The sequence below is a fragment of the Sceloporus occidentalis genome, unplaced genomic scaffold (genome assembly GCF_023333645.1).
Source record: "Sceloporus occidentalis isolate IW3139 unplaced genomic scaffold, rSceOcc1.0.p SCAF_40, whole genome shotgun sequence".
NCBI lineage: Eukaryota > Metazoa > Chordata > Lepidosauria > Squamata > Phrynosomatidae > Sceloporus > Sceloporus occidentalis.
In genome coordinates, this window is record NW_028317020.1 from 6,735,571 (window position 1) to 6,763,539 (window position 27,969).

Genomic DNA, 27,969 nt, shown 5'->3' on the forward strand with positions numbered 1-27,969 from the left:
CAGTGAACAAACAATATAGTTACTACTTCTTTCCCTCCTTTCTTTCTTAGCTTGATTTTGGACATTATGCTATGAGGTCAATGGTTGTTTTGTTAAAATTGCATACAAGGAAGCTGTTTCACGAGCACCACTTCAGTAACTGTAGAGGTATATGGCAGCTATCTGCCCTGCGGGTGAGATGAACCTTTTTTTCAGGTTTGTTCTAAGCAGATGTGTCACTAAGACAGTAGAACATTTCACCATCGCCTTTGTATAATCTAGACCCCCCCCATAAGCTTTTTGTGTCATATTCATATGTTTGTTTTTTTTACATTTCACTGGTTTAACAGGCACTGCCTGATATTGTTTTATTTATAGAAACAAAACACATGTAAAAAAAAAAGTAAATAAACAGATTTTTCTTACAAAAAGTACATTCAACTGTCCATTTCAACACAAATGACATAAACCTTTAGTTAACTATTGTTCTTATCTGAGGGTAGACACTGCAAGCTTTGAAACCATGCCCTGGCTAACACGCACATATGCAGTGACATACAACATTTAAACATATAGTCTTATCCAGTCCTAGAGGACTATGTACAGAATTATTGCCCTTAACATACATGGTGTACCAGCCTCTCCCATTAGTTGTGATTTTAGGCAAGCGATAGAGGCTGAAACAAACTACCACCAACAGCCAATATTCTTGAACCCCATGTTGGCGTTCCTGAACCAGGGCACAGGAAAGACCAGACAGACTGTAGTCTTACAATCACCGATGGTATTGTTCACCTGAGCAACATCGTATTTCATCCTCTGCTGTCTATAGAAACATCAAAGTCTCTTATCAGAAATTACAAACAAAAACAAAATCTGGTAACTTCATAAATCATTGCCTCCATTCTCTTGGCCTCCAAAGGCACACCATGACAAGTGTGACAATACCATCATATGTAGTGATGTACCACTACGTCAAAAGTAACATCTTTCGTCTGCGTGTGAGTGGTCCTTCACGCCCCGGGCGTCCCCGTGCAGCTCATCAGGGGTGCCGCTCCGTCCTGATTTGTGTGACTAGATGAAATCTCTATGTTATTCTCATCTACAAAGTCACACGAAGGGTTCAAGAACGCAGAAAGTGGTAGGTTTATCCTTTGGATACGACGTTCCTCCACCTCCTGTTCATGTTGTTGCTTAAGATCTCTTCCCCTAGGAGAGGAGGACACATGAGTTAGGTTTAATGAGCCTCACTGTATAAAGCCTAGGACTTGGTGACAATGTTTTGGAATGAGTTTGTGTATGTGCTGTTGGGCTAAGAAATAAAGAGAGGTAGGCTGGGTCAATTACTATAAAATCAGAGGGGAAGAAAATGAAAGGATAGTTTGTCTTGTTCTATGGCATTCTTTAACAATCCATCACTTATCTTTATAATGTGACCCTATCCAATTACTTACCTTTTATATATGTATCCGACCACAATGCCACTACCAATGGCTATGATTATGACTACCATGAGGATCCCCAAGACATACCCTATAATGGAAAAAAAGTGTCACATTGGTTTACAGAGATACCGCATGCAGTGCCATTTCTAAAAGCAACAACTGGAGAAGAACATTTACGTTGGTATTACGTGTTTGTATACACTGGAATTACTGAGGTGTCTAATTTTACTGCAAACTTGTCGATTGTATTGTGGGTCAGGGGATGACTTACCTAGTGTCCCTAGATCCTTCTTCTCCCTAGGTTTTACTTGGACCCTCTCACTAATGCTGATCACAGGCTGGGCTGCCTGAGGCTTTTCACGTGCGTCTACTGGCTCTTTATAGAACGAAACCGATTCCGATGACTCTTCCTGGTGATGCGGAAATTGTGTTGAGGTTTGCATAGGATTTTGTTCGGCTGGTGCTGAAAATAGAAGATGATGCACAGACTGTCAGACGGAGCTCGCGGTGAAGTTCCTCTAGGGTCAACTTTATCACTCTTAAGCAACATCAGGAACATGAAAGAAAATCTTGAGTAAGGATCCATAACAAAACAAGACATACCAATATATTAAAAGCAAGGGCTGCGCAAATTCACCATATGCCAAACCGCTAGCGTCTGGGCCATTAACCTTATCTGATTTCATTGGGCACTCAATTCACAACCCATGCTTTTAGGGCCTCTGGAATGGACACGCTTGTCTAATTATCTTCAATCCCTCCAATTCTGAAGCCAGCACTTGAAGTCTATTCACAAAATCCTCAATTTAGCATATTATTGCCGTTTGGTTGTGTACAGTTCAGACCTTGTATTTATTTCCACCACACTAGCTTGTACAAGGACATGGTTTTTCACCAACGATGCTGCTTCGTTGTCAGTTCCTAGCTGATCCTTAGAAAACTAGCTTGAGAACCACCAGACCAAAGACCACCAACGGTCTTTGTTTCAGGCATAGACTTGCCATCTTGGTGGCCCATACTGCCGCTCCAGCAGTGTGCAGCCACTGGCTGAATAAATGTGGCCATGCACTGTGGCCTGTCATTTAGCGGGCTACTGGCCTTAATGCACAAGGGCCGCTTAGTCAGCCTCAGACTGGCCCCGGTTTTATTTATATCCCAACTTGGACTGTCCTTGAGACAGCAACTGCCTTTTGCAAGGGACATTTCAATAAAAGCCTCATGTGACTTCCACACGCCTTGTCTCTTATACTTAATCTCGCTTTGAGACCCACTTACAGAATAGTTTGTGGAATAAGGTGATGGTGCGGAATGCTTACATTGCAGAAGTAGAATTGTTTCAACAAAATAAGGATAGATCCATATTTTCTTTACAGTACTAGAGCTTGTGTGGAGCTTGATAAGGTATATGTGGTCAGCAACAGCAGGAACATTTATGGGGATGGCGGGGTGAATGGGTTGGTTATAAATATTCTAATGGTAGATCATAGAAGCTGGATCACCCCAGGATGTTAAATATATATATATGTAAAAATGTATTATATCTCACACACAAATCTATATATTTTTACGAAGCTATATTGGATTGTATTTGTAGAAGAATAAAGAAATCACTTTGTGAACACAGCGTGACCTGTTCCAACCCCGAAATACAATAACAATGTTACATAATGCATGTGGGTTTTTCCAACACAGGGAGTGCCAAAAAACATAAAGGTCTGCTAGTTCGCTGGAGAGATCGCGTGCAGAGATAGCCAATGGGAAGTTGGAGAAGGTAACCTCAACGACAAGGAAACCCAATCACGACTCGAATACAAAAAAAAACGGGTGTGAAACCATACAGAGCCCACCCCTCAAAGGCATCCAGAAAAACAAGGTCATGTGATCCGAGCCTCGCACCGTAAAGAACGGGTTAATATGAAATCATATGGCGTCATCTATTATGTTCGCAAACATGTACAAATAACATCACACATGCCTTAACACGAGCCTTTACACCCGCACAGCAAAGCGGCTGCACGCAAAACATGCAACATGCTTAATGCCTGCAGCGGCAACATACGAAAGTCTGACTCTTCGGGCACGGAGCTGATGTGGGCTGCAACTCCCAGCATCCTCATGGAGCAAAAATACAGGCTGAGCATGCTAGGGGTCGTTACCCACTGCAGCGCCAAATGATCGCTGCCCTAACGAGAGTTTTTTTTTTTTTTTTTTTTAAGGAAACGTTTTAATGTCTCCTAAGTGATAATGAAGGGTCTCTGCCCCGCTCCTTTACCTGGGGTCCCTGACAGCAAATCACAGCCCACGATCACTAGGAGCAGATGGAGAAGCATGTTGACGGCTGTCGGTGCTGTGCACACGGTTACTCGGTCTCAGTTCGGTGGGGCTCGCTGTTTGCTCTGAATGCTAGAGCTCTCACTTTCCCCCTCTTGTTTTTCCCATCGGTTGCTCCTCCCCCCATTGGGCTGGATGCTGGAGCGGAAGCGTCTGCAGCAAAATGCTGCTCTGCAGTGCGGGGTACAGATGGAGGGGAGGGGGTGTAGATGGGGGTGGGGGGTATATTCATAATGACCGCCGTGTTTTGCGTTTTTGCACGCAATGCCCCATCCGTGTGTCCGGCCCGGTAGCTGTTTGGTGGCATTTCAGCAGGGCGGTGTGTGCGGTCCCTTTAACTGTTCGTGGCGCTCACCCTCAGGCTAAGGTCGGCCGAGTACATAATATTTACAAACATTCTATGTTCATGAATATAAATGGCCACTGAAAATGCCACAGTAGAGCCCGATCCCCAATGACGGCTTTTTTGTTGGGGGTGCAGTGGTGCCCTTTGGCCCCTGCCGCTCCTGGAAAACTTCAGTGGCCCCCCCATACTACTCTTAAGGTAGAGCAAGATCAGCCCCCCAGATAGGGAAGGAAGGATGAGGCCGTTCCCCGTGTGTTAATGTTTCATGCGGATACAATGTGTGTGAATACAGTACAGACAGCGGCTTATCAGCAATGGCCTTGATGAGGACAGCATGTTCTGGGTGCTGGGTGAGGGCGATGCTCGGGCACACAGCTTCTGGCAGCACAATTACAGTAGACGAAACCGGTTTGTTCAGGATCTGTGTGCTCAGCTACAGCCACCCCGCCCCCTGCCAGTGAAAAACACATTGCACTCCACCGTGTACAGCCAGCAGCTCTGCGTTTCCAGGAACAGCCCCGGTTTCCAGCCCCAGAATTTGGCCCATTTTAAAAATGGAAATTTTTATCCCTCTGCTCTGCGCCGACTCACTTTAGCAGAGCTCTTGTGTAACGGGTTAAAGGGTCCTGATTGCTATGATGCACATTGGACCGGTGTAATAATCCTTTCCCCGTGGCCGCCTGTGAACTTACACTGTACACATTGAAGAAACGGCATCTTTTAAACACCTTTATAATATATATATAATAATCATAAAAGAGTTTTCTAATGATCCATTAGTCTTTTAAACATAAACTTGGATCAGCGAACACAACACGCCACTGGAACACAGGAGTGATAAAGGGCCTCTGTACACCTATGAAAATATTCCATTAAAGCTACACATAGTCTACATTAACAATGTCTATGCTGTGTTTCTGATCCATTTGATGTTATTTTAATGGACAAAATTCACTATTTTTTAAAAAAACAAGGACGTTTCTAAGTGACCCCAAACTTGCTGTAGCGCGTCTTTCTGTTAATTATTATTGGAAAGTATAACTAGTGTTTTCTGGTCAAATAAATGGAATTGTCTTGCATTGAATTTGCTGGATCCAGTGAACTCTTGGTAGCAAAAGCGTAAACACATTTAAGGCTGAGGTTTTAAGCTTGGAGGGTGTCTAGGGGTTATTGATAATTTTTTCAGGAGACATTTCATTTTTACAAGTTGCTGACCACCACACCACCTACAGATGTCCTTTGATTACATTCTAAAGCTCAGAACACTAAATAAATCTATTTATTAAATAATTAAATAAATCCAAACACTGTGTGTACTTCAGGGTCAGATATTTTCACTTTCTGTTTACCGGATTGGATGATTTCTTAAGGGAATTCCCTCTTGGTGTGTTTGATGCCAGCTACTGATTCAGACAGCCTTTGTGAGGGTGGGATAGAGGGAAAGGATTTAACATTATGATAGTTTGGCTACAGATCTCATCTTCCACAAGTTAAAATAATATTTTCAAACCGAATAGCCCAACCAAACAGCAAAAAAAAAACAAAAAAAAAAACAAGAAGTACAAGCTATAGGTAGTTTTAATAAATGAATTTAGTTTGATGAAAGCTATGACAGTGACAGATCAATTTAATTCAACCTCTGTATGTGTAAAAGTGGCACATTGACTCATCAGGGGGTCACATCTTAGTCTGGTTATGAAAACTGTGGCCACTTTTGCTCTGGCAAGGATCAACTTTAAGGAGAATACAAAACATTCACATAGAAATTCTGTGTGTGCTCCCACACACTTTAAGCCATAAATTGAATGCATATCACCCAGTGCAATCACTGTAAAGGTGGCAATATATCACTGATTCATTCTGTATACTTTGTGTAGCTGGTGCTCCCCGTCACATCTCCCGGGTAGCAGCACTCATTTTCTGAAGCTATCCTTGTAGATCAAGCACTAGATTGTGAGTTTAGCGAGTAGTCTTTAATCATGACCTTGCTAGCCAACTGTGTAACATTGTATTTCCTTTCTTGCTTGCTGTATGGGTATCTCAGTTACATACTGCGAGGAGGAAACCACCGCTATCTCTATCCTGTTTCTGGGCACAGTAGATCATATAATACATTTAATTGTGTACTGTAGTCAGTCTTCCTGAGTTTGAGGTGACTTAACCTAGAGGGAGTTTCCAGCAAGCAGCATCCTTCAGAAAGGTGATGAATGTGTTAATGTTCCTTCTGGTCCCCTTTATCCACAGCCTTTGCGACAGATCTACTTCTTCTGCCCTCACTGCAATGAACTTTTTGCTTGTTGGCGTTTCCTTCTATACCAAAGAAATTATTGGTGTCTCCCTTGACAGATGTTCAGTTGTGGGTCTTGCCGTCTCACTCCCTCACGTTTCATGCCCTACAGCTTCACATTTACTTCCCCTCCCCTCCTACCCCTTGCTGATCTCCCTCAGTGTCCACAAGAGATGATGCAAACGCTGACTGCACAATTTGGAAACCAAATGACTCCAGTAGAGACATATTTTGTTGGGGTGAGAAAGGAGAAGCTAAAGCTGGTCCCAGGGTAGGACCAAGTGTGGGGCCAAGTGATGCCCCAAGAGCAGGACCCAGAGCAGGACCTAGTGCAGGGCCTAGCGTTGGTCCTAATTCACTAAGTGGGGCTCCCATCGGCCTGGTGTGCACCTTCTGGATATGCTTGTTGAGATAAGCTTTGGAGCGGAAGAAGCTGCCACACTCAGAACAAGGATACCTTTTCTCAGGCTCAGCCTCAGACTTCTTGGGTACGGCAAGGTCACAGGCTGTGTATGAGCCATTGGAACTTTGCTTTTCGGGGGATTTGAGGTCACTTCCATCAGAAAGGTCACCATAGGAATCAGAGCTCTCCTGTTCTCCATGCTGACATTTGTCTCCCTCTGCAAAATAAGATACACACATGATATGGACTATTGGTAGACTCCTCCAGCCATTTTCTAAATTTCCATGCATGAAATCACTGACACAAAAAAAGACTCTTCCCTTAACTATAAGTTCCTATGTGTTTTAACACCTGTTCCCAACACTCTAATACAGAATGTCGGGCAGCAAATGAGGAAACTAAGAAGAGAGATATTTCTCCAGTTAGCTACACCTGTTCTCCTGAACATCTCTTTTAGCTACTCCTGTAACCATCTCTTACAATGCGGCAAACGAACTAAAATAAAAACAAATCTCAGACAAATCCAGACAACTGCTGCACAGCGTGTGTGTGTGTTAAATGACCCAAGAATAGCAAGGACATGTTTGGTTTAGAGGTAGTTTACAGGCCCTGTGCTTCTATTTTTCCATCTGCCGCTAAATTAAATTCATTTTTAATTAAACCTTATAAATGTTAGCACAGGTGTGTGAAACAACAAATTGTCAAAAAAAGTAATTAGAACTGCCATGTTTACTTTGTGGCATTAAGTGGCCAGGTATTATAGCTGAGTAAGCTGGCATTGGTTTGTTAAGAGTGGAGATGTTGGCGCCCCCTTTTTTTTTTTTTATATATATATATATATATATATATATATATATATATATATATATTATTTGGGGCTTCTCTTTTTCTTCACAGAAAAATCAGCTGGGCGTGTGCCTGCCTCAGCAGCCCATGTCTTTGGTCTGGCTTTATGCAGGCTCAGCTCAAGTCTGGCCTGCTCACCCATCTTTGCCAGGTTTACAAAATTACTTGCCTCTGTGAATAAAGTTAATATGCACAGGATATCGACTCGTGTTGATGGACGAGATGTACAGATAACAAATGTTCTTCATGTCCTATGATTTTGTAATTCTACTTAAACAGTATATAGATCAGTGTGTATGTTATATTTCAAGGACAGTCCATACCAGTTGTTCACTCAAACCCCTGCAGACAGCCATAAGCACACTTCCAGAAACTAGCAGAACATCATGGGAGCTGTTCTACAACAGTGCACATCTAGGTGATTGATTGTCACAATGTACCACAGCCACTGACCACTTAGCTTGGATTTGTGGAGAACTCATCATTTCAATGAGAATCTTTGCAGTGCCAGAAAGTCATATAAAGATGTATACTATTCCAGAGCAGAAGATGACACCAGAGACCAGTAAAGCCATCCATTCACACAGCTGGAATAAAAAATTATTTCTGAAAAAGCAGAAATTTTTTTTTTAGGGAATGTGTCTCTGGTATCGGTTTCTGCCCCATAGTTAAAAGCACATAACACTGAATGTATGTTCTACGCTCTGATCTCTCTAAATTCACTATGCGTTTTACATGGCCACCCCTGGTTTATTTCTTTGAAGGAAATGTTGAGTTGGCCCTGCATTGTTCAATCAGTGAGATGATGTTTAAGAAAATCTTGCTAATTTGTCACGTGTGCCATGTTTTTGTTCTTTTTCTAGTGTTCCCTGCCCACCCATTGAAGTGCATGGCGCCTAACTTCCACTTTTCCCCTAGATGCGCCCCCCTCTGCACGGACAGCTGGCTGTGACTCGCTTGCCTTTCACGCCACAGGTCCGGACACTGTGGAAGAGCGCTGCCCCGTTGGGGACGGACTCCGGCCGGCGAGGGCCTGCACTGAGGAGGGCGCCATGATGTGTTTTTACATGGACCTTTAAGTAGGAGGCGGAGGAGAAACCTAAACAAAATAAAAGCAGGTGAGAGACCTCTAATATATAACACCAGTTATCCCAACCAGTGCTCTTTTTACCCCCATGCTGCTAACTTACCTTCCCCTTTTTACAAACTGTTTACTATACAAACACCAACAGTTCCTTTACTCAAAACATTTGCTACCTAACTGAGGATCCTGTTAGATGATAGGGGTTTCCTGATTCACACAATACTAAGGGACTTTGTACTCCTTGTTGCATATATCACTTATTCTCTAGACCCGTGTGCACTGATTATTTCCAGACATACAGACTGACCGTTTCTAAGCAACACGGCTGCTAAGCGCTTGGGTCTGGTGATGGCGATCTTCTAGCAGATTGATTCATGGTAGTCCTGCACTCATCAGGGGCTACACTGTATGTGATAAAAGACAGAGCGACTTCTTCCAGGCCATCTCCCAGACCCAACGGGACTATGCTGCCACCTCCTTCTTGTCAACATACCAAGAGATTCATTCACCCAAGGCAGAGTTGGCAGGAGAGTTTTGGTTACAATTCCCTCGCATTAATGTTCATTGTGAACTGCCAAGTCGACAAGTATTCTCCAGCATGAAGGGCTGAGCTTGCCCCATATAATGCATAATTCAATGGATGAGGACACTGGACAAATCTCACTAACACACAAGGCATTACGCAGGGCCAGCCAAGGTCTTCCTACAGCAGAAGCTTGTTGTGGTCCGATCAACTTAACGTAAAGTAAATTTAGGGAGTTAAAACCACAACTCTTGTGATAACGCTCCATTTGCCCCTCTTGGTATGCAAGTTATTGCCTATCAATATGTAACTACATTCCCTTCCATGCCCCTCACACAGTGACCAGAGATTTGGACAGGCAAACCTGATGCTTAGGTGGCAATTACAGTACATATCCCACTGCGCACTGAACACAGGAAGATCAGTAATATAACTAGCTATTTAATCATAGAAGATCCTCCAGAAGTGTCCAGTCCTCACAGATTTTAATGTTTCACACATTTACGTTCATTTTGCAAACTCCATGTAACAGCACTCATCGGTTCATATTACGTCTCTAGTGGACCTAGAGAAGTTACTGAAGAACCTGTGCATGCCTTTAGTCAAGGACTGATTTTAACTCAGCTGGGCATTCTACTTTTTTTTTTTTTTTTTTTACAGCTGGTCCGTGCTTAACACATCATCTAGTCATACTACATAAAAAGGTACTTAAGACAGAACTGGGTGACATCATCAGCAAAATGCATAGGGATGTGCTTGAAAATGCAGAGAGGTGCCGATACACCTTGCCCTTTACCTTTAGTGTTGCCTGTTCTAATTTGGTGCATAATCTGTGTTATAGGAAATCTGGCACTGGTTGTAAAAAACTGCTGGACCTACTTAACTCCAGTGTTGTAAACAAAAGAATAGTCCCCTGACACGGTTGGCCAAAGCAAGCTGAGGGTTATGGGAGATGTGGTTTAGTAAGTCAAATATCTTGCTTTTGGACAAACCTGCCCTTTGGAAACCATCCATTTGGGAATGGGCTGTGGCTTCCAATTATTACATGAGAAACATGTAATGTGATCTCCAACACAGGAAAAACCCACACATCTCCAGAAAACTAACGGTGTAGTAGCATTCTGAACAGGATAATAAAATATCACGAAATGTGCCGATGTATAACAGTAACCTATATTTTCATGCTGATAAATCTACACTGCCTACAGTTGGCAAGGGAATATGGCTGCTGTGTAGGGCACAGGTTAGGATGTCCTCACTGTTCATTCATCCCGCATACTGTAGCACAACATGTTCCATATGCTGCTCATCAACAATTCAAAGGTATTGCATGTCATGGTAAAAATGGCTGATGTGGTCAGAAGCACCATGAAATCTGTGAGAGAACAGAGAGCATTGGAAATGCCTGCAGCCTATCAAAAAAACCCAGCATATAAACTTGGGGTATATATATATAATTTTTTCTGTCCCCACATTTGCGCATGAAGCCTTGTAAGAACACGTCTACTGCAGCCTGCCTTCTTTCAATAGTCTTCTAGCAACAACTTTTCTGGTTACCTCGATTGCAGATGCTGCAGAAGTTGCTGGGTCCCTCGCTGTGTTTCTTTAGGTGGTCAGCCATGTACGCAGCCCGCAGGTACTTCCCACACACCTGACACGGCACTTTGTCTTCATGACACGCTAAATGTGATCGCAGCCGGTCACGTGTGGCGAAAGAAGCATTGCACGTCTGTATGGAGAGAGGGGAACAGGCCATCTCGTTCAGTTGTGACACAGATAAAGGGTTAAACTTGCATTACATGTACCTGTAATAGCAAATACAAGAATAGTTCATGTATGATTAAAGATTACCTCAAGTAGTAGACAGTAATTAATTCGGGCACCTATACAATCATAAAGGCAGACATATACAGGTATAAAGCCTCTATAGAACATACCTATACTTATATATAAGCAGGTACTTTGCGGCAATGCTAATAACATCCCTTTTTTTCCCCACAGTAAAGAAAAATTTACTCCTCGAGCATAAAATACAGTGTCATATAGAGAAATGCAGGTTAACCCCAAAAAACAAACTTAGTTTTTACTCATTTTGCTCCAATAAACCTTCTTTTTCCTGCAGACCTGGAGGCTGCCATTGTTGTCACTCATGTGATATTTAGATGACTTTATCCATTTAAAACACTTCACCGAGCTGATGCTTTGTGACAATGCTAATGAAGTCCTGCTTCATTAATTCCTCCACAGACTTTCAGTAGTCAGAGTGTCAGGTTTGGGTGATTAAGACTAAGCCATCGTATTGTTTACCACAGGGCAGCGTGATAGGGAGTCGGTGTGTGTGTGTCTTATAGATCGGGCCCAGAAAACAAACCTAAACACATACAAAATGCCACTATATACCGCCATTACAAACATTGAAAGAAAAAGAAAGAGAAAGTTCTTCTTTAAACCAAATGGAACTAAAGCATAAGGAGCCCAAACAAATAGAGACACAGACTGCAATTCAATTATAATAGCGCTGAGCGGCACAAGTGAGATCAGAATTGTGGTACACAACTTTACAATATCGTACCAACTTATTACCAAATACACACGCATAGACTCTCATATACTGGAACAAACACACTTAGATGAACTACTGGGACACATGGATCTTCATACATAGATGCGTACAAACCCAGAATGCAAGTACTCTGCTACACAACTATGCTGTCACACACATATACATGATGAACACTCACCCGCAATCCTGGAACAAAACTCACATGACAGTTCCTACGCACATACTCCCACATAGAGTGTGAGCTCACAAGAGCAGGGCCCTCTTCTCCTTTTGTACCAGTTTGTTAATCTATTTTACCGACTCTGTTGTAACAGCGCTACGGAATCTGCTGGCGCTATATAAATGTAATGTAACGTACACTTTTGCATACATACAGATGACCTCTTTTAAAGGGAGAGTATCAGTGTCCCTGTCTCAGAAATCCCAGTAGCAATGCATTAAGAAACAATACTCTGATACTAGGATGCTTGCTTCAGTGGAAGCTGGAGGCTTAGCGGTCCTTCGCAAATAATTTGGAGGGGGCCACTTTTTTTCTTGTCATATTTTGATTCCCCGCTCCTTTTACATACATTGCATAACACACAACATGGAGCACACACAACCTCGCACATAAGTCAGGTAACTAAAAGTCACCTTAAAGACCGTTACTCAAATTCTGGGTTGTAAAAACTGTCCAAGGGGACATATATCACAGAGAGGTGAGGCGAGGTGTCCTCATTTGCAGGGTACAAGCTCAATTAAATCACCAGTCCCACTTCCGGGGCTTAAGTAAAGTGTTAATTGTCTTTTGATAGGAAATTACCTGTCCACCACCTTTTTCCTGCTTGCTGTGCACTTCACTGGGAAATCCTTCTTTGGTTTTCTAGTTTGGAGAAAAATTGGTGTAGAATCATTTCGGTGGGCCCTTTAAGCACAGTAACGTGAACTGTCAACTCTGTGTGATTACTGCGCCACATCAACAGCATCCACAGAGCAGTCTAACCCCGTTCATACTATTGTCCCAGGGGTTTGGCAGTTTTCAAGTGTGTAGAAATACATTCAATTGTAATTTATTTTATTTAAATGCCATGTATTTTGACAAGGCAAGTAACTTCCACTGCAGTCCCAATGGGAGATGGGACTGCAAAGTGGGACTGGTGCTTTAAGTCACACAGATTAGTAACTGACACTCATTCTGACCAGACATCCTTTCCCATATCCATCCTCCCCACAATATGCCCCTTTCATACCTCACATTTGTGGGGTCTCTCTGATGTATGAACTTGTTTGATGTGTCCATTCAGGTGGTCTGGCCTGTGAAAGGGATGGCAGTAAGACAGTTACACATATCATCCAGATATACAGAGTAACTGAACAATAATAGCAGAAAAGGAGGGGTGTGCTTTACAACATTACTGAACAATATCTAGAGTACTGAATCACAGGAGGAATATTTGCCTATATCTAAACCAATTGTAATAGCCCACCTTTCTTAAAGGACATTATGGAGCCAGAAAAAAATAGCAATAGAGCCCTGCTTACTGATAGCAGCAGTAGGGATCAAAGTGAGAAAATTTAAAAGAAAATGAATAATTAAAATGACTCCTATGATGTCACCATGACATCATAAGGGGTACCACACAGTACCGAGAGAGATCTCTGAGGGCTTGAAAGGGATCTTCAGTAAGAAAAAGTAAAATATATATATATATATATATATATATATATATATATATTAAAAAAAAAAAAGGTATGGAAGGATTTGGGACTTTGAACTTTACTTTTTTTTTTACCTAACTCACTTGTTCCTATGTAATACACAGTACAGAGAGTACTGCACCCTGGTGGATATGACCAGGAAAAAAGATAGAAGAGCGGGGTTAAATAATGAATGGAGGAAAACAAGAGATAGACACATCAGATTAAACGCATGTGGCATCAGCACAAAGTTATGTATATACCGTATATATATATATATATATATATATATATATGCTGCTGAACATGTCCTGGACCGTGTGAAACTGTACATAGCAACTAAGTCACGTGTAGCGGAGAACATATCAGTGTGCAACATTGCAAACAAAGCATACGACAAGAATTTGTAGCTGAAATGCATAATAGAAATAATTCTCAATCTATAGTAACTTCTATAGTAACAATGAACCACCTTTGTGCAACACATATGCCAACTTCTGGCTTCTTATTCATGCAAATAGCTACCCACGTATAGCTGTGTCGGTTACACGCAGTTTGTTATTGGAATTATCAATGTATCTTTTTTACATGTTAAACAATAGAAAGCGTTGTATGTATGTGTGTGTATGTATGGGGGAGGCAGTCCCTACTCTACCCTCCCCCCTTGCCTCTTCCTCTCGGGGAGGGGGGCGCACCACAATTTCCTAATGGGGAGGAGAGTTTCTCTTTGTGCTTTTTTCAGATTCACCTCTCACCCCCTTCCTTGTGACCAATAAGAGAGCTCATGCAGAACGGGGGTTCCCGGTGGATACACTACTATATATCTTCCCTATACACAAAGAGTGATTCAATATCTTGTTATGCTAATTTCTAATGCAGCATGCTATGTGTATTTGTTAGTTGTTACACGGTTTGCTATTCCAGGCAAGTGCAGCCGTTGATTAATATCATTAGGCCTCAAGAGTAGCAATTATGTTTTCCCAGCATAAGTTCCTCATCGTAGAAGATGGTGAAGATGCATTGCGCACGGGCATATTCACTTTGTACATATCTGCTTTCTATAGCTGATCTAACGCTGCACCTTTCTCCAGGAGGGGCTAACACGACGCATGCCTATCTATCCCTACAAACACTTCCTATGGTCAATACATGACTTGATTTACTATGGAACTTTGTCTTCACTCACCTAGAGAATCCCTTCCCGCAACTCTGGCAAATGTAGGGCTTCCCCACAGAACCATCATGGGATCGGACATGGTATGACATTCTGTCTTTGCGCTTGAACCTCAGCCCACATACAGGGCAGGAGTAAGGCTTTTCTCCAGAGTGAGATAACTTGTGGCGGTTTAGATGATACACATCCCGGAAGATCTTCCCGCATAGATCACAGGCTACCTGTTTCCTTGCTCTGTTTCTCTTTCTAGGGATTCCAGAGTCTTCCTGCCCCAATCCATTTTCACCAAAGCGAGAGGGCTGCAGGTCCCCATAGCCAAGCTGTATGCTAGTAACCCCATGCTGTGCCTCGTGCTGCCGTAGGCGTAAGGGGTCCGTGAAAACTTTATCACAGAGTCCACAAGGAAGCACCCCACCTTCACGCAACCCACTAATTGCGCCAAACAAAACTGAATCTAAGACACTGGCCTTTCGGGGCCTACCACGACCTCTCTTCCCTCCAAGGCCTTGAGCTCCTACTTGGAATTGGGTTGACAGCATCTGCGGAGAGCCGCCGAGTGCCAAAAGGGAGGTCTGGCTTGGAACTGCAGGTCCTGGACGCACAGAGTCCTCCTCTTCTTCACCCAGTGATCCAGCAATACCTGAACAGCTCATTACTGTGCCATTAGTCATGTCCAACGGGAATCCAAGGTCAGCAGCCCCCGACCTGAAGAGCATTAGCTCTGGACGTGCAGGGGGGACCAATATCTGCACATTTGACTGTTTGATCACCTCCTGGCAGATGTCAATGATGGAGCGCATGAGCAAGAACTTGGCAGCTGTCATAAGTTCAGGAAAGCTCTCCAGTCGTATCACAATGCGAGCAGTGTATGCGAAGTCCAAAATGTCCCCGAAAACTTTTGGGCTGATGGTGTGCATCTCGAGCTCCCTGGGGGTCGGCCCCTCCGCCTCTCCTAAAACAGACTCGAAATACTGACTGCAGGCGGCCAGGACAGCGCGGTGGGCAGGAAAGCTGTCCTCTCCCACGCGAAGCACCACATCACAGAAACGTCCTCCGGTTTTGCGCTGTTGGTTCAGCTGCTGCAGGACATCAGAGCTGTGTTGGCTCACCTGATAGGTGTAGTGTGAGGGACCACAGCCCTCTGCAAGGCGCTCCATGCTGTGAGAAAAGGGACCCAGAGAAGCGTTAGGTTAAAGGGCTGCTGTGGGTAAAAGCTAGTAGGACGTGTGCTCAAAATAATGGGGATCGACACACTGAACAGGCACCGTGGGTGGAAGGTAAAGGCGGGAAGGGGTTTTACTGGTACTGGGGGAACTGGTGAGATATAATTAAATGCTGAATAAAATATCCCTGCAATCGATATATAATATACTGCAAGTATATGCTAACACCAGTTAATATCATGTAAAAACAAGGGGTTGACAAATACAGTGGTCAAAATGTTGTGACCGTCTGCAACTCGAGCATTTGCCCGAACGGGTATAAAAGGCTGCGTGCGTGATGGCAGTAACGCACTGCCTTACAGACAACACAAGGGTGCAGCCATGGTCACACTGTACTCGTGTTCCCCGGGAGCATATATTACATATACATTACGCATGCCAAATTTACTACAAGGTGTCCTTAAACTGTAAAGGAGGGGTCCATGTATTTTGGAGCAGCAAACGGGCAGGGAGGGGTCGTGAGGAGGCCAGGGAATTAGGAGGCTAGGAAATGTGAGGGGGCAGTTATTGTAACGTGAGCACCATGTGCTCTGAGAACTATTTTCGGGGTGCACGCATGTACTAAATCCTATAAAGGGCGGTATGTCATTAAATAGTATATATAGGGGCGGGGTATTTAAGGGTAGTGATGGCGCGGGGCCTGGGTATATAGGTGATTAAGTTGGGGGTACCCTGTTATATATTGGGGGGTCGGATTGATGTCACCTGGGTGCGCATACCCGCGTAGCTCCTCCCCTCGTCGGCCGCGGGTACGCGCTGCGCGAGCCGGTGATTTCCGAGGTCCCGGTGTAAGCTTTCGGTGCGCGGTCGCAATGCCGCCTTCAAGTAGACCACATAGAACGGGGGTCTCCCCCCTCGAAAACCGGACACCGGGACCCCACCCCCGGCACCGGTGCACGGACAGCTCCGACCGAATCCTCTGCAGCCTCTTTGTGTCTGATACCCCCCCGGGCAAGGAATCTGTGTCCGCCCCCCCCTCCCTATGTGCACTCCCCCCGCCCCTGTGAGCAGGCTGGGAGACCCCGCACATGCCGCCGCCCCCCCCCCCGTATTCACCCCTCCCGGGATAATATGCGAGAAGGCATGGTGTGGATTGAGGGTAGTCTGTGCCCCCCCTCCCCAGGCTGTTGATATATACTAAATCCCCAGAGATTACCACAATAAACTCTCCTGTACTAATCTGTGTTATTCCCACATGTGCATTAAACCTTTAAATAACATGCTTATTAATCTGAAGCACCCATTTCGGTGCGATCGTACATATATTACATGTATGTTGGGCACCCTTCGCTCACCCCATGTGCACGCTTACCCTGTAGGCAGATTTCTCAACTTCCTGTAAATATACTTACACAGATGAAATTGAAAATCATCATTAAGATGAAAAGTAGTTGCCATCAAAATAAAAATGTGTTTCCTGTTTATTACTGGAAATGGATACATTTACCATTTTTAATATTATTTATTGATTTATATAGCGCCATCATATTCCGATTTCATAAAATCCCTTTCAGTCGCATTTGATACTGAAAAAGGTCTTTATGTCGGTGTATTTTTTTACGTACTGTTGCTAACAAAAAGTTTCTTTACTTGGCAACCACGGCTACTGGTGATAATGCATTGTTTTATACGGGCACATTTTTAGCTGGAATATCTAAAAGGCTGCATTATACTCACTAGTTGAAAACCCCTATTCTACTGGCACGATACTCAGGAGGATTACCTTCCCAAACCTAAAAGCTTAAATTCTTACACTGAAAGGTCAAAGAAAACCAGGAGGACAAATATGTTCCTGCTAGATAACCCCACTGTGATATTCAAATATCTCTAACTGGAGCTGGTATCCAAATAATAACAGTTCATTCGGTGCGGAGGATACCTTTGGACAGCTTCTAAATGCTGCTATTGTCTAGATTGGGGCTCTCAAGAGACGGCGGCCATTTTGGTCACCTTACTTCATGTCAATGTCACGGTCATAGGAGGCATCTGTTCCAAAGGAACTAACTCCCCTAAAAAGAGGAAAATCATTCAAAATCTAAAATAAACCAAAAATGCAATTTAATATTTCAATAAGGAGTTCTTATTAAAGTTGGAGAGGCCTAGTCTCTACGCTGTGGGCCACAGGCTTAAATTAGGCGACACGTTTCTGTCCTTTTAACTGTAGTATTCAAGGCCTAGTCAGTCAAGGCCAAGTATTTCATACCAGATCACGCGTTAATTTGGCCGAGGACCATATTGCTATTAAATATACGATTAGCACCCATTATTAATAACTATTGTTTTATCTAACAATAACCTTCCTCATGGTGACAGGTAACTTTCTGGCTCCCCCTTGCAGGAAGCGGGAAAGAGGTCCCTCTGACCATTGTGGGCAGTCCTGATGCCTTGGGCAGTCCCGCTTATGTTGCCATTGTTGAAGGGGAAATGGGACGGGAGTGGGGTGTGCTGCAACACCGCGACCCGACCTGGGGAAACTGTCTCCAGGTGTGTCAATGTGGCCAACAGACCTGGGAAGGTGAGACACAGGGACCAACCAGAATTGTGCCTATGATTTGGAAAATGGTCAGAAGACAGTAACAGCACATTGGGATTGGGCGTGTATAGCTTTGTATTTGTTTTTGCGATGGCCAGTTACTTGGCTGCTACATCGGCACTGCTAAATTCCTGAAGCGTCTTTCTCGATGGATAATAACATTGTGTGCGGCGGCGGTGGTCGGGCTGCGCACAGGTTCTTGATGCATATGTGGCTGAGGCCGTCACGGACCACTTGTGTAATCATAACTGGGCACTTTCTAAAAGAGCTGGCCCTGAGACTCTGGAAATATTAACCCTTTAATAGATCATCGTGAAGACTCTAGTGACACACCAAATGCGTTAACAAGAGTCTCATACTGGTCATCACTTACCACTATTTAAAGATATTCTTGATTGAGTCATCAGCACATATATCAGCCATAACATATTGGTACAAAAATCACCAATTGGGAGTCATATATAATCACAACAGTGCAGAAAAAGGAGTCAGCTCCAGACTGTGTGACCCTAAGAATTAATTCCTTCATCCTTAGACCTAAAATTTGGGCAAAAACCCTGAGACTAAGAGTCCCAGGCTGAGAGTTCGCAGGATCATTTATCACAACAAACTGACGCATATACATCGTGCAGATGTATCTAGATGTATCAAGCTTTTCAGAGTACTGTAGTTTGGGGTAGCCGTATTAGTCCAGTGTATAAGGATGCAAAAAAACTGAATTTTGCAGAATCTTGTAATACCTTTTTTATTGGACTAACAGTATTTAAAATAAGAGACGAGCTTTCGGGAGTCCTCCCTTTATCAAGTCAAAAGCATTTCTCTTTGTCTGAAATGCATTTCAAAATGCTTTTGACTTGATAAAGGGAGGACTCCCGAAAGCTCGTCTCTTATTTTAAATACTGTTAGTCCAATAAAAAAGGTATTACAAGATTCTGCAAAATTCAGTTTTGGCACCTCCACGATTGGTTTTGAACTACAACTCCCAGGATTCCCAGACAGATTGATTTTATGACGATTACGGGGGTTGGATTTCAACAACTGGAAAACTGGAGTGCGCGTGCGTACTGCAAGCACCATAGAGTGCGAAAGGAAAGATAATCACCTTTTTAGTTACTGACCGGAAGCGTGAAGTCATTGCCGGCAAGTCGTGAGCCTGCCTGGGTCGCGCCTGCGCAGTGGTGTACTCGGCCAGGTTTATTTCTTGCACCCGTTTCTCGTTGTGCGGAGAGTTAAATCTACGCAACCATGAGTGGGACACTGGCAAAGATCGCCGAGATAGAGGCCGAGGTGAATAGATACTGTCATTAGACGTTTAGCCAGTTGCTTGACAGCTGTAGGCCAACACGTGTTCACGGGGATAACTGGGACCGGAGTTCGGGGCTCCAGCGGGTGACGGTCGAGAATGTAGTTATGAGACCTAAGACGGCAGACTGTGACGCTGACATGTCTGATCAGGGGCAGATATGGTGGTTGGGTGATCCCGGGTGACAGTAATTTCATGCACTTTGCAGATGGCCAGGACCCAGAAAAATAAAGCCACAGCACATCACCTGGGGCTGCTGAAGGCCCGTCTGGCTAAACTGCGACGAGAGCTGATCACACCAAAGGGAGGCGGAGGAGGTGGCCCCGGAGAAGGTGCGTTTGCCTCTTACCGCACTCTGAGACCGTAACCCCATCCGTGCAGCAGCGCGTCATTCAGATGGCCATATGTTTATTAATAACAATTCAAATTCTGGGGCTTTGGTGAAATATTACCGATTTGACTATACATTATACAGGGCCAGCCAAGCTCTTCCTACAGCATAGGCTGAATCGAAACCTCGACTCTCCCTTTAGTTGATTAACTCACATTAATTATAAATGGCTCCCTTCTTGTGGAAGAAACTTGCCGGGGACGGCCCTTGTATAGTTAATGCAACAATGACATGTTTGATCTCACTTATGTTTATTTCTATAGTGCCAGCGGATTCCGTAGTGCTTTACAATCGCAGTTGGGCAATTGTGATGTGTTCTTGTAAACATTTAAGTCCCTTTGTGGTGTGGTAGCCAGGTTATTGCCTAATGTAATGCCTGACATAGGCTAAGAAACCTTTATGCCGTTCAGATTTGTTCAGATTTTATATTCAGTGATGGGTGGTTTTTGTCTTTTAATTTATTTTTTTCAGGGTTTGATGTTGCAAAGACGGGAGATGCTCGAATTGGCTTTGTGGGATTTCCATCCGTGGGAAAATCTACCCTTCTAAGTAACTTGGCTGGTGTTTACTCTGAAGTCGCAGCCTATGAATTCACAACGTTGACCACCGTCCCTGGAGTCGTGCGATATAAAGGAGCCAAAATTCAGGTGCCTGTTTTTCTTTTGGCAGATAAATGATGGTCATTTTTTGTGAAACCCATTTTTTGTAAAGTTTCACAAACTCATTATATAAATGATGTAAATATAAGCCTCACCTTTTCACCAGTCTTTACAAATCAGTTTGTTAAATGATTTCTATTTTGTCAGATTTTATTTCCAGATGTTTTGACGTTTAATCATATAATAAGGGTCATCCAGGTTTGGGTCAGCGCAGTATTAAAAGGAACTACCATTTTGGTATTACCTTAAAATGTTGTAAAAATATTCTCTTTTCTTTTTCAAAACAATTCTGATTTGCGCATTTTTCAGCAGCTGCATGTCAGCCATTTGTATGTGTTCTACCTTTATCGTAGCCCAGTGTTCTAGACAAATACCCCGACTCCTTATAGAACTTGCCAGCAGATAAGAACCAATCGGCCCATCTAGTCAGTATGAGGGAATGAGTAAATGAATGCATATGGATGTGTAAGTGGGGGAGAAAGCATGGCACAGGCAGGCTGTTTGGGGGCAAAGGTCCTATGCTTCCAATGTGGGTGTTGGGCAGATCCTGTAGATGCAATCAGGGTGCCAGGGCTGACATGATACTAAAGGGGAGGGGCATTAATTCACAAAGGGATGCTAGCTGGGGGCATCACATAAATCAATACTAAAGGGGGGCTGGGTGGTGGGATAAATATACAATGTGGGGCTAGCTGGGGGCAATACACAAGGGTGTTGGGGGCATTAGGGTGACCATATCGGCCATGTTTTCCAGGAAACATAACTTTTACATGTTGCTTACCAGCCCAGATACAATGCTGCCCTGCAGTATGGGGGATGTATAGACTCATAGAAGGAACCAACTATATACATATACACCATATGTATATATGTGTTGTTCACCATGGATTACATTACTCTCTCTTAGTATCTCGTCTCTTTGACAGCTTCTGGACTTGCCAGGAATCATTGAGGGAGCAAAGGATGGAAAGGGCAGAGGTCGACAGGTTATCGCAGGTAATCATTTTTGTGCGTCTCAGGTATTTTGGTGAATATTTTTGATTAGGTATTTAAAAAAACAAAATTCTTGCAGTGGCACGAACATGCAACCTGATTCTAATTGTTTTGGATGTGTTGAAACCATTGGGTCACAAGAAGATCATTGAGAATGAACTGGAGGGATTTGGAATTAGATTGAACAAAAGACCACCTAACATTGGATTCAAGAAGAAGGACAAAGGAGGAATAAACCTTACAGCTACTGTAAGTCACACGTTTGGAACAATGCGACAAGGGCTAAAGCAAATGTTGGAAATAGGCCATTTTATTGAACAGATGACAGTATTGGTTAGAACTGAGCTAACCTTAAATATATGCAGTTGAAAACTCCCCTTGAGGCTCATTGTAAAGGGTGGGTTGGTCATGCCTGTATGTGGTCATCAGAAAGGTGACATCGTAAAACTGGACCGTAGTTTGTTTAATCCAGTGTTTTTGGAATGTTGTTTTTGCATATATCCCTAACATTTGTATGGCTTATAAAGAATGGATTCATCATTCCTCAAGAAAATTATTCAGCACTTCCATCATTGCAGTGTCCACCTTCTCCCTTATATGCATTTAAGCATTCTTTTTATTAAAATGTACTGAAACAATACGATCTGGTTTTATTCATGCAGTGTATTCAGTCAGAACTAGATTTTGAGACGGTGAAGAGTATCTTATCAGAATACAAGATTCACAATGCAGATATTACTCTGCGCAGTGACGCAACTGCTGATGACCTTATTGATGTGGTGGAAGGGAACAGGTCAGTGCATGATCATGTAGCAGTATGTGGCTTACCTGCTATAGCGCTGTTTAGATTTTGTTTCTGAACATTTTCTTTCTTGCAGAGTTTATATTCCCTGCATCTATGTGTTAAACAAGATTGACCAAATCTCACTGGAAGAGCTGGATATCATTTACAAGGTGCCACACTGCGTGCCAATCTCTGCTCATCACCGTTGGAACTTTGATGACCTTCTAGAAAGAATATGGGACTATCTTCAGCTAGTCCGGATGTAAGTGATCTAAGCTTTTGGCAGAGAAGGTTCAACACAGATAAATGTAAGGTTATGCACATGGGGAAGAAAAATCCAGGCTGGGAATATGTATTAAATGGGAAAACACTGGGGACGACTGACATGGAAAAGGACTTAGGAGTTTTAGTTAACAGTAAATTTACCTGTAGCGACCAGTGTCAGGCAGCTGCTGCTACGGCAAATAAAATCATGGGGTGCATCAAAAGGGGCATAGATGCCCACGACAAGGAAATAATTCTACCCCTGTACAAGTCACTAGTCAGACCACACATGGAATACTGTGTACAGCACTGGGCACCAGTGTACAAGAAAGATATAGTGGAGCTGGAGAGGGTTCAAAGACGGGCAACCAGAGTAATAAGGGGAATGGGAGGACTACAGTACCCAGAAAGATTATCAGAATTGGGGTTATTTAGTTTGGAAAAAAGACGGCTTAGGGGGGATTTAATAACTATGTATAAATATATAAGGGGACAGTACAGAGATCACTCCCAGGACCTATTTATACCCAGGACTGTATCTATAACAAGGGGACATCCTCTACGGTTGGAGGAAAGAAGGTTTCTACACCAGCACAGACGGGGGTTCTTTACAGTAAGAGCGGTGAGATTATGGAACTCTGCCAGAGGAAGTGGTTATGGTAAACTCAATAAAAGAGTTCAAAAGGAGCCTGGACGTGTTTCTTGAAAGCAATAATATTACAAGTTATGGATATTAGATTAATAGGGACAGAACGTTGATCCAGGGATTTATTCTGATTGCCATATTTGGAGTCGGGAAGGAATTTTCCCCCTGGTATGGGGCAATTGGCATCTGCTTCATAAGGGTTTTTTTTGCCTTCCTCTGGATCAACACAGTAGGGACACAATATGTATATAGGTTGAACTTGATGGACTTTGGTCTTTTTTCAACCTTATGAACTATGTTACTATGTTACTAAGAGCTGACAATCAAATGTTCTGCAGTGTATAAAACTTCAAGCATCCCATCTTACTGAGAATTTTCCCATTCCCCCCCCCCCCTTCTCTGTTCAATGTTTTGCAGTTACACTAAACCCAAGGGACAGCTGCCAGATTATTCTTCTCCTGTGGTGCTGCCTGACTCACGCACTGCCGTGGAAGATTTCTGTACCAAGATCCACAAGAACTTGATAAAAGAGTTCAAATAGTAAGTGTTCACTTTTGTGTGCAGCCCTAATGATGCCATGAGCTCCAACACAGCTCTGCAATGGAGTTGTAGAGCATGATCACTTAAAATATGATTATAGCGAGTGTTGTGTATTTTGCTGTGGGTCTAGCACTATATTTAAGTGTACTGAAGCTGTCGCCACATAGCGTAACGATAGCTGGGTCGAGCCATACATTTTTACTAATGGTCATTTCTTTTTTTTCTTTTTTTTTTTGCAGTGCTCTTGTTTGGGGAACATCAGTGAAACACAACCCCCAAAAAGTTGGCAAAGATCATGTTATGGAAGATGAAGATGTTATACAGATTGTGAAGAAATAAATAGCTTGTTTTCCGTATATGTGTTCAACCAATGAGTAACTCCTAATGTAGGCCTTTGCAAGTCATCTTATTACCTGTAAATATTTCAAACACACAATGTCAATAAATGCTTACTTCTCATTCCCGTTATTGTCCTGATATCTTAGTCCACCATCATACTGTAAATCTGTTAACGCTACAGGTACCACAAACCCTTGATGACAATTGACATGCCTGGGACATCACAAGTTTAAACGTGTAGAAAGTGGTCTGATTTCTTCTTAGAAGGTGTTACTGTGTAATGCTTCGATGTTGAGATATGAAATAACACTGAAAAAAATTTGCCGATTTACCTCAATATCTAGGCATTGAACAGCAGCGGAAACTCACCGCAGGGTGAAAAGATGGTGGTGCCTATTAAAAACTAAACAAGATGCTAAGAGGGTCTCTGCAGACCTTCATGAGAACTCAGTTCCTCTTGCAGGTTGAATACAGGGGCTGCATCCAACCATGCAAGTCAATGGGGCCTAGTTTAAACTAATCAATGTGATTAGTATAATTTAAAGAAAGTTAATGTGTTAACATAAAAAAAAATCCCCAGTGATGTCACCATCAGGGGAATCATCCAGTTCCAACAAAAATACATATATTTACATATAAAAAATGGTTATCTGTAATCCTAAAATTAGCCCTATATTTTCGAAAAAAAATCATGGCAGGAAAAGTTAAAATACCAACATTTGAAATACCCTGGGGCATAGTTTTCAAACATATATGGTAAATTGAACTGACCGGCTTCAAAGATGTCCCAAATAGGACATCTAGGCAGAATGGCTGGTTTAAAAAAAAAAAGAAAAAAGGTGAAATATCAATATGCTACTTATTGCCCTGTAACTTGGGTACAAAATACAATTGTCCATATGCGCTTAGTGTAAAAAAAACCTACAGGTGGTCTGTCTGTATATGTCCATTTTGCCAGATGAAAGGATCAGTTTTCGTTTAGTTGTCACCAGATATAAAAAGGTAGAATCTGCTAACTTGTTTTGTCCGATGCGGCTTCCTCATAGTGGGGATGGTGGCTCAGGTGCTGTCCTAATCTCGATATCGCAATAATTTATTAATTCTGGGTTTCCGATTACAATATTCTTCAATGTTGATCTACAGAGAGTTTCTCGAGGAGTTATTTGAATCGTAATGGTTACAGAGATAAGAAAAAATCATATTGTGCTCTGTAAACCATATTATGTAATAAACATTCATCTGAGTTTGATTGTGTTTAGCCCCTTCAATCCCAGGGGTTTTTGGTACCTCAAAGCCCAGAGCAATTTTGCCATTTTTGGGGTATGTCGGTTTAGCGATGATTCTCTTTTCCTGTGAATGGTGTACCCATGTAAACTATATATTGTTTTTTCAAGGAGAGATAGAGCTTTCTTTTGATACCATAGTTGGATGAATAGGTGAAAATTTAGAATGAGAAATTTAGTAAAAACTAGAGAAAATTAGAAAAAGAAACTGATTTTTTTTTACATTTTCCCTCTGAATCCTCACAAAATTAGGTAAAGTGATGGAAAATCCCCTCAAAGTTTATCAATTCAGGCGTCCTGATTTCAGAAATACCTAATTTATATAGATTTTCCATACTTTCCCAGAACCAGGGAGCATACTATTAGGTGTACAATTTTAACGGGTTTGGGGGTTGTGAACGGGGGCAGGAGGGTTATACTGGCTGGATGTTATGCTAGGGCGATGGGATGTAAGGTTTTATAATTATTTTTTTATAATATATATTATATATATTATATTTTTTTTTATTTTTATTTTTTATATATTTTTTTTTACACAATGGTTAGAGGTCCTCTTAGGGACCTCCTGAACATGCCAGTGATGTCACAATGACATCACAGCTCACATTATTATTTTTTATTATTATTTCTACTATTATTTTCATGATTTCTTTATTATTTTTAAAATGAATTAACAGCTTTTTTTTTTCAGGACGGGAGGGGGAGTGAGAGAGATGGTTTCTCACTCCCCTCCCCGCGATCCCCCAGCACCGATCACACGCAGCGTCTCTGTGACGCAACCCGGAAGGGAATACCCGATCGCGCGATCGGGCAGTTTGAAACGTAACAGCTTTCCGGCTTTCATGCCGGAAGCTGTTACAGGAGATCGGACAGCAGAAAGCCGGTGATGCCGGCTTTTGCTGTCAAACTACAGCCTGATCCTCCCGTGCAGCGGCAGGGATGTGTCCCTGACGCTGCAAGAAGGGCTGGACGTACCGGGACGTCCATAGGGGTTTCTTAATAGGCGTTTTTTGGACGTCCCGGTACGTCTATAGGGGATTGAAGGGATTAGAAAGGTATTTGAACAAATGTTTGTTTTTTTATTATTGTGCAGCTATTAAATCACTTTTTTTTGTTTTAACTAATATTCTGGAAGTGGATGAAGTTACCGCATCGTAATTATTGTATTTAGGTGGCACCTAATAAGATTATCAAATATCAGATGTGTTATGACAGTTAAATATCTGTAATATAATTGCAAATCCTATTTGTTTGGGACAATCCGTGGATCCAATTTAGATTATGTTGCTATGATTGATAAAAACATTTGTATGAATTGATGCTCAATTTTTTATTTTGAGTTTTACCTTTAAGAATTTTAAATGTTCTTTAACTATTAGTAAAATTAGTGTATATAAAATCATATATAAGAATGTGTAAAATGTATATGTATAAAAGCTTTATTAAATCATAAAAGCGGTAACGTTAAAATAAAAAGTCAAAATCTGCGTTCAGACCCCTAGGGTGTAGTTGTTCAAAAACATTGGGTATTTCTAAACACAGGACAAATATCAGAATCTATTTAGCATGTTTTTTCATTAGCTTTTGTAGAGTTTTCAAATAGATATATTAGATATATCTATTTGAATATAGATATATCTAATATATTAGATATATTATCAAAATAATGGTATGTAAAGAAAGCTCTTATGTCCTGAAAAAAAACAAACAGTTTAACTTGTGTAGGTACACTAAACAAGAGAAAACAATTACAGCTAAACATGAGCACCCCAGGAATAAGACCATAGTGACCAAGGGTACAGAAAATAAATAGCTCAAGGGGTTAATATCAAGACAAAACCATAACCAAGGTGGTTTACGGGTGATCAATCCAGGTCAGGAGATGAATCTCTGGGGCATTCTCATGACACCTGAAAAATACCTATTTTGGAGGCTATTCTGTTGTAAACAATAAGCAATGAACCTGATGGATTTTAAAACCTTTTTCAGGTCTCTATTCTATTCTCCTGTTAAGAATATGGAAACAGACATTGTTTGGGCATCCAGAGGGGGATTCTTTGGGTACAGGACTACAGCTCTTAATATTTAGCCAAACAACCCGATTAGCCACGTTCATTTGGGACACGGTCAGTCCATAGACGCAGTTTACTTCTCCTAGACCAAGAGTGAGAACCCATCCACAAGTTGAGCAACCTAAGTTCTAGCTACTGTTTCCACTATACCCGTTTTGTGACGGCTACATTCTATATCCTGAAAGGTTGTAGCCCTATTTAATTTATCGGCACAGGAACTCATGTCGAACAGGACACAAATTAAACCGCAAACATTGAGTCATAAAGTTCTCGTTCACGCA

General features: G+C 42.4%; 3 protein-coding genes across 5 annotated transcripts; 1 reads left to right on the top strand and 2 right to left on the bottom strand.

Moving 5' to 3' along the window:
- Positions 1–992: 992 nt before the first annotated feature.
- LOC149290286 (phosphoinositide-3-kinase-interacting protein 1-like) lies at positions 993–3,754 on the bottom strand. Its single transcript, XM_089489474.1, has 4 exons — positions 3,697–3,754; positions 1,696–1,887; positions 1,434–1,512; positions 993–1,188 (listed from the first exon to the last, which is right to left on the bottom strand). Exons 1-4 carry the CDS (start codon positions 3,752–3,754, stop codon positions 993–995), a joined length of 525 nt encoding a protein of 174 aa, XP_089345600.1.
- A 2,754-nt stretch (positions 3,755–6,508) lies between these two features.
- Positions 6,509–15,815, bottom strand: LOC149290287 (POZ-, AT hook-, and zinc finger-containing protein 1-like). Of its 3 annotated transcripts, XM_089489608.1 has the most exons (7): positions 14,671–15,815; positions 13,037–13,100; positions 12,275–12,340; positions 10,802–10,973; positions 8,599–8,736; positions 6,744–7,008; positions 6,509–6,659 (listed from the first exon to the last, which is right to left on the bottom strand). In XM_089489608.1, the coding sequence occupies exons 1-7, from the start codon at positions 15,813–15,815 to the stop codon at positions 6,509–6,511; spliced, it is 2,001 nt and encodes a 666-aa protein (XP_089345734.1). The 3 variants fall into 3 exon arrangements, with proteins under 3 accessions (XP_089345734.1, XP_089345735.1, XP_089345736.1); XM_089489609.1 differs by lacking the exon at positions 12,275–12,340; XM_089489610.1 differs by lacking the exons at positions 8,599–8,736; positions 12,275–12,340.
- A 3,844-nt stretch (positions 15,816–19,659) lies between these two features.
- On the top strand, positions 19,660–24,333 carry LOC149290288 (developmentally-regulated GTP-binding protein 1). Its single transcript, XM_089489545.1, has 9 exons — positions 19,660–19,701; positions 19,926–20,049; positions 20,580–20,755; positions 21,694–21,763; positions 21,840–22,009; positions 22,423–22,553; positions 22,639–22,806; positions 23,872–23,994; positions 24,234–24,333. Exons 1-9 carry the CDS (start codon positions 19,660–19,662, stop codon positions 24,331–24,333), a joined length of 1,104 nt encoding a protein of 367 aa, XP_089345671.1.
- The last annotated feature ends 3,636 nt before the right edge of the window (positions 24,334–27,969 follow it).

What these genes read in the sequence shown, in the direction of transcription:
- LOC149290286 (XM_089489474.1), bottom strand. Translation starts at nt 3,754, where the DNA reads ATGCTTCTCCATCTGCTCCTAGTGATCGTGGGCTGTGATTTGCTGTCA. An exon ending in TTTGCTGTCAGGGACCCCAG is followed by an intron (nt 1,888 to 3,696) that starts GTAAAGGAGCGG and finishes TTCTATTTTCAG; the next exon opens with CACCAGCCGAACAAAATCCT. An exon ending in GAAGGATCTAGGGACACTAG is followed by an intron (nt 1,513 to 1,695) that starts GTAAGTCATCCC and finishes TTTCCATTATAG; the next exon opens with GGTATGTCTTGGGGATCCTC.
- LOC149290287 (XM_089489608.1), bottom strand. Translation starts at nt 15,815, where the DNA reads ATGGAGCGCCTTGCAGAGGGCTGTGGTCCCTCACACTACACCTATCAG. An exon ending in TGCGGGAAGGGATTCTCTAG is followed by an intron (nt 13,101 to 14,670) that starts GTGAGTGAAGAC and finishes TCCCTTTCACAG; the next exon opens with GCCAGACCACCTGAATGGAC. An exon ending in AGAGACCCCACAAATGTGAG is followed by an intron (nt 12,341 to 13,036) that starts GTATGAAAGGGG and finishes AAATATGACAAG; the next exon opens with AAAAAAAGTGGCCCCCTCCA.
- LOC149290288 (XM_089489545.1), top strand. Translation starts at nt 19,660, where the DNA reads ATGAGTGGGACACTGGCAAAGATCGCCGAGATAGAGGCCGAG. An exon ending in ATAAAGGAGCCAAAATTCAG is followed by an intron (nt 20,756 to 21,693) that starts GTGCCTGTTTTT and finishes TCTCTTTGACAG; the next exon opens with CTTCTGGACTTGCCAGGAAT. An exon ending in GATGTGGTGGAAGGGAACAG is followed by an intron (nt 22,554 to 22,638) that starts GTCAGTGCATGA and finishes TCTTTCTTGCAG; the next exon opens with AGTTTATATTCCCTGCATCT.